Genomic DNA, 11,215 nt, shown 5'->3' with positions numbered 1-11,215 from the left:
TATCTTTTCTTGCTACTGGTATTTCTGATACCATAGGATCTGCAGGGTTTTGTGGTCCAAGTAGCAGAGCTGCTAGCCCTACAGCTTGGATTTGGTATAGAACTCATTTCTACACTAGGACCTTCTTAAAGATGGCAATATGGCCACCAGGCACGGTGGCTCACGTCTATAATCCCAGCACTTTGGGAAGCTAAGATGGGCGGATCACGAGGTCAGGAGTTCAAGACCAGCCTGGCCAATATAGAGAAACCCCATCTCTACTAAAAATACAAAAATTAGCTGGGTGTGGTGGTGTGTGCCTGTAAGCCCAGCTGCTCGGGAAGCCGAGGCAGGAGAATTGCCTGAACTGGGAAGGCAGAGGTTGCAGCGAGCCAAGACCACGCTGTTGCACTCCAGCCTGGGTAACAGAGTGAAACTCCATCTCAAAATAAATAAAGAAGAAGATGGCCAATATTTCTTTTTTCTTTTTCTTTTCTTTTTCTTCTTTTTTTTTTTTTTTTTTTTTTTTTGACAAGGTCTTGCTCTGTTGCCCAGGCTGGAGTGCCATCACAGCTCAGTGCAGCCTCAACTGCCCAGGCTCAAGTGATCCTCCCACCTCAGCCTCCTGAGTAGCTGGGACTATAGACTCACGCCACCACGCCTGGTTATTTTTTTGCACAGATGAGCTTTTGTCATGTTGCTCAGACTAAAGATGGCAATATTTCTTATCAGTTGGTACATGGGCTGAAGAAGTATTCCCTAGTGTGGAATAGGCTGTCTCCAGAATTAAGGGCAAAGTATTATTCATAGAGGTTCCTTCTTTGTAGTGGGAGGTAAAAGATGTAATGATTTGTCTTCTACTTTGAAATATATGCCCTGATATGTTAACACATCTGACTATAGGAGCCCTAAAATTTTGCTTACATGTGAGCCCCTGGTTCTTTATAGGGTTTATCACATGTCCTATGGAGCACATGTGTCTTACTAAGTACTCTAATGTACTGGCAATTTTTTATTCATTAGCTCTAATTAACATAATATCATTGATGTAGTAGGTCATTGTGAAGTTTTATGGGATGTCCAGATGGTCCAGATCTCTTTGGATTGTATTATTACCAAAAGCAGGAGAATTAGCATAGCTTTGGGACAAAACCATAAATATGTCTTGCTAACCATTCCATGAGAATGCAAACTCTTTCTGATCAGAATATAAAAGAATGTTTTGCCAAGTCAGTGGCTATGTAGCATGTACCTGAAACCATGTTCATCTCCTGTATCAAAGATATTAATTATATCTAGTACTGTGGCTGAACTTAGAGAAACAACTTATTTAAGTTTGCAGTAAACTGTCATTTTCTGGGAGCAGTCTGGTTTCTTCTGGAGCCAAATTGCCAAATTAAATGGAAATATAAGAGTGTCTATCATCTCTGCATCCTAAAAAGTAGTACTAATTTTTGCCATCTACCAACCTGGGGTGGTTATATTGTTTTTGGTCCTTTGATGATATCTTAGTTTATTTGTGCTGCTGCAACAAAATACCACAGATTGGATAATTTTTTTTCTTTTTTTGAGATGGAGTCTCGCTCTGTCACCTAGGCTGGAGTGCGGTGGCATGAACTCGGCTTACTGCAACCTCCGCCTCCTGAGTTCAAGCCATTCTCCTGCCTCAGCCTCCTGAGTAGCTGGGATTACAAGTGTGTACCACCACACCCAGCTAATTTTTGTATCTTTAATAGAGACGGGTTTTTACCATGTTGGTCTGGAACTCCTGACCTCATGATCTGCCCACCTCAGCCTCCCAAAGTGCTGAGATTACGTGAGCCACTGCACCTGGCCAGCTTGGGTTAAGTTTTGAAGAACACAAATTTATTTTCTTGCAGCTCTGGAGACTGGGAAGTCTAGGATTAAGGTGCCGGAAAATTTGATGTCTGTCAAGGGCCTGTTCCCTGTTTTCAGGCTGGCACTTTATTTCTGCGTCCTCATATGGTAGAAGAGATGGAAGGGAATAAACCTGCTCCTCCAATCCTTTTATAAGGTCTAATCCTATCCAGGATGGCTCTGCCCTCATAACTTAATCACCTCCAAAAGACCCTCCATCTTGCAGATCACTTGAGGTCAGGAGTTCAAGACCAGCCTAGACAAAATGGCAAAATTCATATCTACTGAAAGTACAAAACTTAGCCAGGCATGGTGGTACATGCCTATAATCCCAACTACTCGGGAGGCTGAGGCAGGACAATTGCTTGAACCCAAGAGGCGGAAGTTGCAGTGAGCCAAGAATGCGCCACTGCATTCTAGCATGGGCAACAGAGGGAGACTGCCTTAAAACAAAAACAAAAAAACAAAAAAAAACAAAAACCTCTCTCTTAATACTATCACATTAACCATTAAGTTTCAACACAAGAATTTTGGGGTCACATTTAGACCATATCAGATAGGATTGAAGAGATGATGGGGTATTTTTAGAGGCTTCCACTTGGTTATTTCCCACTATGAGATCCCTTACTCTACAGGCCAAAAACCCAAAGTTAGGGTTGTGCCAAATACTACATAGGGCAATCCCAGTTATACATTTGTGAACCGGAGAAATGACAGCTAGTTGGGAAAACAAATCAAATAGCCCCACTATAAGCAAGACTTCGGTCATAACACTGTAAGGCCTCATTCTAACAGGGAGACCATGATGTTACCTTGTGTCTTTGGATATTGATGTCAAGTGAAACCTTTGCATCCCACTAGTGTTCAAAATATTTGGGATACCTAAGTAAGTGGGCAGTGGTCCCTTTGGAGAAGGACTAGCAGGAATTATTAACATGTATATTTGGCATGAGATTAGAGTCCATCCTTCTGGAAACTTGGCCCTCTTTTCAGTCAATGGGGTCTGTAGCTGAAAACTAATTTAGATCCAGGAGCTAAGCAAGGAATCATAAACTTTAACTTGGGTAATTGCTCTCAATTTAGTGGTCACCCATATTCAATTTCTTCTGATAGTGCAAGCCGAGTTATACTTTTATTGCCCATGTATTTTGCCCCTATGGATACTGTATTTCAACCATCTCCTTTACTCTCTGCAGGTCAGGGGCTCTTGGTTATAACCCTGACTCCGCCACTCATTTAGATAATTATATCAACCTGTCTTCTGGCAGTTCCATACCATTATACAACCTCTATTGTTTTGGAATCCTAACATCCCCATTGCTTTTACTGAGCCTACTCTGTAATGGCCTCTCCTACTATTAATCCTGTCTAATAAAGGAGACCCTGCACTAAACATTTTAGTGATGCTGGTACCCCTCTCCCCAGGGCATTACTATGGCCTTGGTAACGGTGTGCTCAACATAATCATCTGATGAGTCTTTCAGCATTACACAGGTATCTAATGCCCATTTCAGCATGCCTATTTCCCTGAGCTTTTAATCCTTTCCTCCACTGCCTGCTATAGCAATTCTGACATTTCAACTTTAGTATGGGTTGTTGTTTTTTGCATGCTTCTAGGATCCATACTAGTAGTGAGTTGCTAATGTCTCCTCAGATCCTTGACAGAGTGTTGAATCTTATATTTTTGGAGAGTACCTCAAATAAATACAGTCTGTCTTATCCAATATATTGTTCCAGATTGCTTAATGGTGCACCCTCAGAATCCAGTGCTAATAATGACAACCAATACATTCTGTTTAGGTCTTGCAATTTTTTGGGGTAGAGCTTTTTTCTTTCCTTATCAAGCCCAGCAAGTCTGAAGCTGCATTATGTTCGAACTTAGTTGTAGATCTAGTAGCCAGGAAGGGAAATGGGAGCAAATCATGGGGTAGGCACATGTGGCTACAGGGAAAGTCCTCTCCATTTTCTTCAAACAAGAAGGGTGTGCTAACTCTTGGAGGGTGATGGTCACTTCTGCAGACCAGGGGAATTCAAAGACTTTGAACTATGGGTTCGAAATCTTAAATGACATTCACCGAAATTCGCCTAGCTCAAGGGACAGTGTCCTGTTTTTCGTAATCTTGGCCCTAATCTTGGCATGGCAGAATTGCTTTACTTCTGCATTCACTCTCTTCCCATTATTGTTACTAATTAAGAAAAAGGCTGGGCACGGTGGCTCACACCTGTAATCCCAGCACTTTGGGAGGCCAAGGTGGGCGGATCATGAGGTCAGGAGTTCAAGACCAGCCTGGCCAATATGATGAAACCCCATCTCTACTAAAAGTACAAAAATTAGCTGGGCATGGTGGCACACACCTGTATTCCCAGCTACTCGGGAGGCTGAGGAAGGAGAATTGCTTGAATCCGGGAGTTGAAGGTTGTAGTGAACTGAGGTCTCACCACTATCCAGCTTGGGTGACAGAGCGAGACTCCATCTCAAAAAAAAGAAAAAAAAAAGCCCTTTCTGTCTGTATATGTATAAGTCTACATACATGCATGTACATCCAATGAAGTGCATGTGAATTTAAAGAAATCTCTAGAAGAAAATATCAAAGTTTTAATACTGGTTAAATACATGGAGGGAAGTAAAACGAAAAGCTTTGGAGAAAGAAATTTGCACAATTTTCTATACATTCTGCCATATCTAGATATTTTCTATAAATATTTGTATAACATTTTAAAGTATTAGGAAAAGTAAAAGGATCAATCAACATAGGGGGAGAGAACTGGAAACGGGAAGAAAACTTTAGCAATGTCCTTATTTATCTCCTAAGAAGTTTGACCTCACTTCACCCAACCCAAGAGGAAAGAATGAATGGATGATGGCTATTGAGAGCTTGTGCCTAGAGAAGGTGGGAATGAGAAGGCGGGTGATGTCTTTAGCCAGCCATACTCTTTCATTCCTCCTTCAGAAAGGGCCCAAGGGCTTGGGGATTCCAGCTCTGATCCAGTGACCATGAGAACCACATGAGAAGCATATGAATCTGGGTGCATTACAGCAGGATGATTCAGCTAGGGACAGTCGTGAGCCACACCACAGGAGGAGGTGTATCTGTGCAGAAACAGCTCTTCACAGCTTTTTGGAACATTAGCATGGTAGGAAAGGGCAAAATGATCTATATAAATAAAATTAAACTTCAGTTTTTTTTTTTTTTTTTTTTTTTGAGAGTGGCAGCGGCTTTATTGTCTTTGGAGCAGCCTGGAAAGGTGGGGTCCTGGGGGACAGCGGGGATGAAGGGCTGGGAAGCTGTGTGACAGGAGCCTCAGGTGGTGGGCATCTGGGGTTCCTCCACTTGTGGGTGCCCATTGGCATCACCGGTGCAGCCGCTGGTGGAAGCAGGTACCGGTCCTTTCTTGTTTGACACAGGGCAGGTGGCAGCCAGGGGTCCAACTTGCTTGAGGCTGGGCCCTGGGCGCTCCATCTTGTGCTCCAGGAGCATGTGGTTCTGTGGCGGGAGCCCCACGCAGGCCCTGAGGATGTTCTCGATGCAGCTGCGCTGGCGGAAAAGCGCATTGATCACCTGGCTGCCCGGCGCCACCAGCGACGCCTTGAAGAGGAAGCTGAGGAGGGACAGCATAGGGTGGAAGGTCTGCGGCTCAGGGTCGGCGTCAGTGCAGAAGCTCACGCGCTGGCACAGCTCGGTCAGCAGCGCCAGGTCTAGCACGATGGGTGCGGCCAGCAGGGAGTCCTCGCACGTGTTGTGCAGCACCAGTGTGTTGGTCCCGCCCAGCATTAGCTCCGACATATACTCCCAGCTCGCGCTTGCTGTCGCCCACGTACGGCACGTACTTGATGACCACGCAGTGGTCGGGCTCCTCGCCGGGCGTATAGAGCACTGGGTTGCTCTGCACCATGTCGTCCACTACGTTGCTCTTGGACACCTCCTTAGAGCGGAACTGCAACAGTGCCGACAGGTGCTGCCCGTTGTTGTTGCCCAGGTGGTTGTAACTCACGATGGACATGGTCTTGAGGCCAGAGCTGATGAGGAAGTCCACGAGCACGGACTTGACTTTGGTCTGGCCAGACTTGAAGTCATCTCCGCCCACGAAAACCCGGCGCTGACACGCGAGCTCAAGAGCTCCGGGCACCAGGGTGTTCTGCGGGGACCCGTTGAAGAAGGCACAGCCCTCCAGGATGCTGGCGACGGCGAAGAGTGTGGAGGGAGACACCTCCAGGCCAAGCTCAATGGTGCGCAGCAGGTTCTGGGCCGTGTCGTTGAGGCCTGGAACCACCTCACAGAAGCGCTCTGTGTTGGCCGTCCACAGCACGATGACTTTGTCCAGCCCCGCGCTAGACCAGAAGTCTCGGATGTCCTTCCGGATCTGCTCCAGCTGCTGCGCGCGCGAGCCCGGGATGAGGTTGTCCGCGCGCGTGGTCTGGTTGGCCGCGATAAACTCGGGGATGTAGACGGAAGGCCGAGGCCGAAGGGCTTCCATGTGCGCCCACAGTTGCTCCTGCAGCTCCCAATCCAGCACCTTCGCGCGCCGCATCGCCTCGGCGAGGTTCAGCGACGAGATGTCCCAGCCATCAAACACGAGGTCGTTGGGCGCCACCATGGGCAGCAGTGCACTGAAGGGCACAAACACCTCCTGGCCCTCGGCGTCCAAGCCCAGGCTCACGGTGCCCACTTGAGTCAGCGAGCCGTAGTAGTTGGCCTCCTTGCGGCCGCTGCGCGTGGGCCAGGACAGACGCAGTCGGTTGGCCAGCACCGCGGCGGTGAGCGTGGAGCCGTTGTTCCCGCCCCAGCCGACAAGCATGACCCCGAGCCGGGGCACCTGCCGGGCGGTCCGGAAGGTGAAGCGCATGGTAGTGGGGTGCACCTTGAGGACGCCGCCCTCGCGGCTGACGCGCGTTGTCTGGTACTCGTATTGCGCCTCGATAGCCTCGGGGCCGTAGACCACGTCCGGGGTCTAGACGAAGAACTGGGCGGCGGCCTCCATCGCAGCCGGCGGCGCGGAGTCGGCTCAGGCAGCGGCAGCGGACCAAGCTTCAGTCTTTTAAAACAATTGATCAGGGAGATTTTCAATACATTTGACAAAGGTATTTAGGACCACATACTGGTTTTCTGTAGCTGCTATGATAACAAATTACCACAAACCTGGTGGTTTCAAACAACAGGAATTTATTCTGTCACAGTTCTGGAGGCCAGAACTCCAAAGGCAGTTTCACAAGGCAGAAGTCTGGGTGTTGGCAGGACCGTGCTCCCTCTACAGGCTCGAGGCCTTGACTCTTCCAGTTTCTGGTGGTGGCAGTATTCCTTGACTTGTGGCCGTGTCACCCCAATTCTCCTCCGTCTTCACATCATCTCTCTGTATGGATAAAATTTCCCTCCTCCTCCCTTCCTCCTATAAAGGCACTTGCGATTCCATTTAAGGTCCACCCTTAATGTAATTCATATCTCCCCATCTCAAGATCTTTAATCAAAACTCTTAAATGCAGAAACTCTTTATCCTTATAAATGAACACTTACAGGTTCCAGAGGTTATAACCTGACATACTTGGGAGCCATTCAGCCTACTGGAGATGGATTGATTTACCATATGCAACACACGTGAAATTAACATTGAGGATTCTGGCTTTTCAAAGAGCAGTCTGGCTGGGCACCGTGGCTCACACCTGTAATCCCAGCACTTTGGGAAGCTGAGGCAGGCGGATCAAGAGGTCAGGACTTCCACTCCTATTGACTTCAACTGTAGTTTTAGCTGAAATTTGAATTTTGAAGCTATGATGCAGTTTTGGAGAAAACATGGCCAAAAATGTATCTGGTGCATAACAGTTTAGAAAATACTCTCACAAGGCCGGGTGCGGTGGCTCAGGCCTGTAATCCCAGCACTTTGGGAGGCTGAGGCAGGCAGATCAAGAGATCAGAAGTTTGAGACCATCCTGGCCAATATGATGAAACCCATCTCTACTAAAAATACAAAAATTAGCTGGGCATGGTGGCACGTGCCTGTAGTCCCAGCTACTCAGGAGGTCAAGGCAGGAGAATTGTTTGAACCCAGGAAGCAGAGGTTGCAGTGAGCCAAGATCATGGCACTGTACTCCAGCCTGGGTGACAGAGTGAGATTCCATCTCAAAAAAAAAAAAAAAAAAAAAGAGCAGGCTGCTTTTAGAGAACCCAAAATTGAGAAACAATAGCAGTTTCATGTATCTGTCAATCAGAAGAGAGCTATGGTATGTATTAAGACACCAATTAGAGAAAATAATTGGTGGCTTCAAAGTCAAGCTCTGCCTCCCCAACTCAACCTAATGAGTAGAATTTCCACCTCTGATTCTTACCCTGACTAACGGCATAAGAGTAGACACTGATGTGTAGGCTTCAGTTCACAGGCAGGCTGCTTCTCACATGAGCAACACCCTATAGCTGACTTCTCAGTAATAAGCAGGGATTTATTTGCATAACCATGTAGAATCCAAGTAGGAAGCTGACTTATAGTAATAATACTAGCTAACGTTTATTGAGCATTTATTTTATCCCCTGTAATATGCTAATTGCCTCTCATGTATTGTCTTATTTAATTTCAAAGCAAACTTTGAGGTAGCTTGACTCACTAAGGCTCTTTGATTGTAACCTACGCAAGCAAACAAGATTAATTGGAAGGCCTCTGGGCTGGCTCACAAATCAGGAGAGCTGCAAAAACAGGGTTAGTAAGGACAGAAATAACAGCAGTTCAGTTGTGAAGAACTTAGTCACAGCTCTTGGTGCTTTTTTCAGTTCATGGCACTATCATTGGATAACTAAACGGCCTTTCACCTCTGTGGGTTTCCACTCACAGTTTAAATTCCAAGCAGAGTTAATCTCACCCTGATGGGACAAAGGCACAATTATTGGCTTTACCTGGGACAAATGCCCACCCTGGGCCAGGGGAGCAGGTTCAGTCATGAAAAAAAGAGTGAGGGGTCAGGCTCAATGGCTCACGCCTGTAGTCCTAGCACTTTGGGAAGCCAAGGCAGGTGGATCACCTGAGGTCAGGAGTTTGAGACCAGCCTGGCCAACATGGCGAAACCCCATCTCTACTAAAAATACAAAAATTATCTGGGCATGGTGGTGCACGCCTGTAATTCCAGCTACTCAGGAGGCTGAGATAGGAGAATCGCTGGAACCCAGAAGGCAGAGGTTGCAGTTGACCAAGATCGAGCCACTGCACTCCAGCCTGGGTGACAGAGCCAGACTTCATCTCAAAAAAAAAAAAAAAAAAAAAAAAAGAATGTCTCTCAAACACTATTTTGCAAGTGTGAAAGAGGGAAGAGATAGAATTGTGAAAGTTCCCCGTCACTAAGCAGGCTGATAGTGAAACTATATCTTTCAGTCTGTGACCTTTGGAACTCTCTGATAAGATGCAGACTACGTTTAGCCATGTAGTAGACAGCTAATGTTTTCTCTAGGCCAGTGCTGTGGATTAAACTGTGTCCTCTCAAAGTTCACATGTTGAAACCCTAACCCCGAAATGTGACAGTATATGGAGATAAGGCCCTTGGGAGATAATCAGATTTACATAAGGTCACCAGAATAGAGTCCTCTTGATGGGATTAATGCCCTTATAAAAAGAAGAAAAGTTACCAAAGTGCTGTCTCTGCCATGTGAGGACACAGCGAGGTGACAGCTTTCTGCGAGCCAAGAGTGAGCCCTTACCAGAACGCAGACATGCCAGCACCCTGATCTTGGTCTTCCAACCTCCAGAACTGTGTAAAGGGTCTCTGTTATTTAAACCATCAGTCTATGGTATTTTCTTATATTTGGCGTCCAAGTCAACCAAGACAACCAGCATCCTCACCCCTTATTTTGGAAGCAGCTTTCCAATTCTGGAAGTCTTTTTTTTTTTTTTTTGAAACAGAGTTTTGCTCTTGTCATCCAGGCCGGAGTACAGTGGTGTGATCTTGGCTCACTGCAACATCCACCTCCAGGGTTCAAGCAATTCTCTTGCCTCAGCCTCCCGGGTAGCTGGGATTACAGGCGTCCGCCACCATGTCCAGCCAATTTTTTGTGTTTTTAGCAGAGACGGAGTTTCACCATGTTGGCCAGGCTGATCTTGAACTGCTGACCTCAGGTGATCTGCCTGCCTCGGCCTCCCAAAGTGCTAGGATTACAGGCATGAGCCACTGTGCTTAGCCCCCACCTTTTTTTTTTTTTTTTGGTGGAGACAGAGTGAGACTGTCACCCAGGCTGGAGTACAGGGGCACAATTTTTGCTCATTAGCACCTTCACCTCCCGGGTTCAAGCAATTCTCCTGCCTCAGCCTCTCCAGTAGCTGGGATTACAGGTGCCCACCACTGCACCCACTGAATTTTTGTATTCTTAGTAAAGATGGGGTTTCACCATTTTGGCCAGGCTGGTCTGGAACTCCGGATCTCAGGTGATCCGCCGGTCTAGGCAGTCTTAATAAGAAAGTCAAGCACAGGGCCCTCTACTAAACCAAGCCAATTAGACTCTCCAGGGATAATGACGGAGGGACTCTAGGTGGGTGAAATGAGTTTATTCCCATGGCATGATCTAAGGAAAGAAGGCATGTATATTTCTGACTAAGATTTGATAGCTTCCTGATCCTCTTTCTTCCCAAGACCTGGCTTATCAGTGTTTCCTTTAATTCTGTGAGCTATAAAGTGTCCTTCCAGTAAATTCCTTTTTCCATCTAGGTGAGTCAAAGCTTCTTTCGGTTTCTGGAGTAACTGATTCAGAAATGGTACCTGGGAGTGAGACTGCAAGCAACAGAACTCTGCTGTGCAAACAGCAGAATTAGGTGCAAAGCAATGAGAATTCCTCAATTTAGTTTAGAAAATTGAAGGCAGTTATTTTTCCTGAGCTTCCAAATTCATATGTTCACCAATAAATTTCCCTTTTTGCCCAATCTAGTCCTGATTAATACAAGCTACTTATGCAAAATGCAAGGACTTATGCTAGCAAGGTGCTTCCTTTCTTGTGGTTATTTGCTGAATTGATGTGGGCTCCCATTGTGTGTGTGCCCGGTAGCAATTTTTTTAACCCACTAGAGTGGCCTCAATGTACATCAATACCTGGCCCCAGACCAAGCCTTTTGCTTTTATAACCCTCAAGCTAATAAATGAGAACTGGAAATTTAGGTGCATAGATAAGTACCCAACCACACTCCCCCTTCTTTCTAAGATTATCGTATTAGAAAGAGCCTATGGAAACCAAAAAGGCAGAGCACAGCAGGCAAGCATAGTAATAATGATGACCACCATTTGTTAAAACTTCACTGTGTGCCAGACATTGGGCTATTATGTCACTTAATCCTGGAAGAGCAATACTATCATGTTTTGTTTTGTTTTATTTTGTATCTAAGGTTGAGCTGCAGAGGC

The 11,215-nt window shown here is 46.3% G+C and overlaps 1 protein-coding gene across 1 annotated transcript; it reads right to left on the bottom strand.

Moving 5' to 3' along the window:
• Positions 1-5,037: 5,037 nt before the first annotated feature.
• On the bottom strand, positions 5,038-6,837 carry LOC116557039 (inositol-3-phosphate synthase 1-like). The gene is given in 2 exon segments (XM_032286452.1): positions 5,038-5,649; positions 5,651-6,837. Coding segments are annotated over 2 exon segments (1,677 nt in total). The 3' UTR covers positions 5,038-5,159.
• Between the last annotated feature and the right edge of the window lie 4,378 nt (positions 6,838-11,215).

The sequence above is a fragment of the Sapajus apella genome, unplaced genomic scaffold (genome assembly GCF_009761245.1).
Source record: "Sapajus apella isolate SASKATOON/1434 unplaced genomic scaffold, GSC_monkey_1.0 scaffold18, whole genome shotgun sequence".
NCBI classification, from domain to species: Eukaryota; Metazoa; Chordata; class Mammalia; order Primates; family Cebidae; genus Sapajus; species Sapajus apella.
Note: the sequence above shows the minus strand (reverse complement) of the source record. Positions and strands in the feature narration are given on the sequence as shown.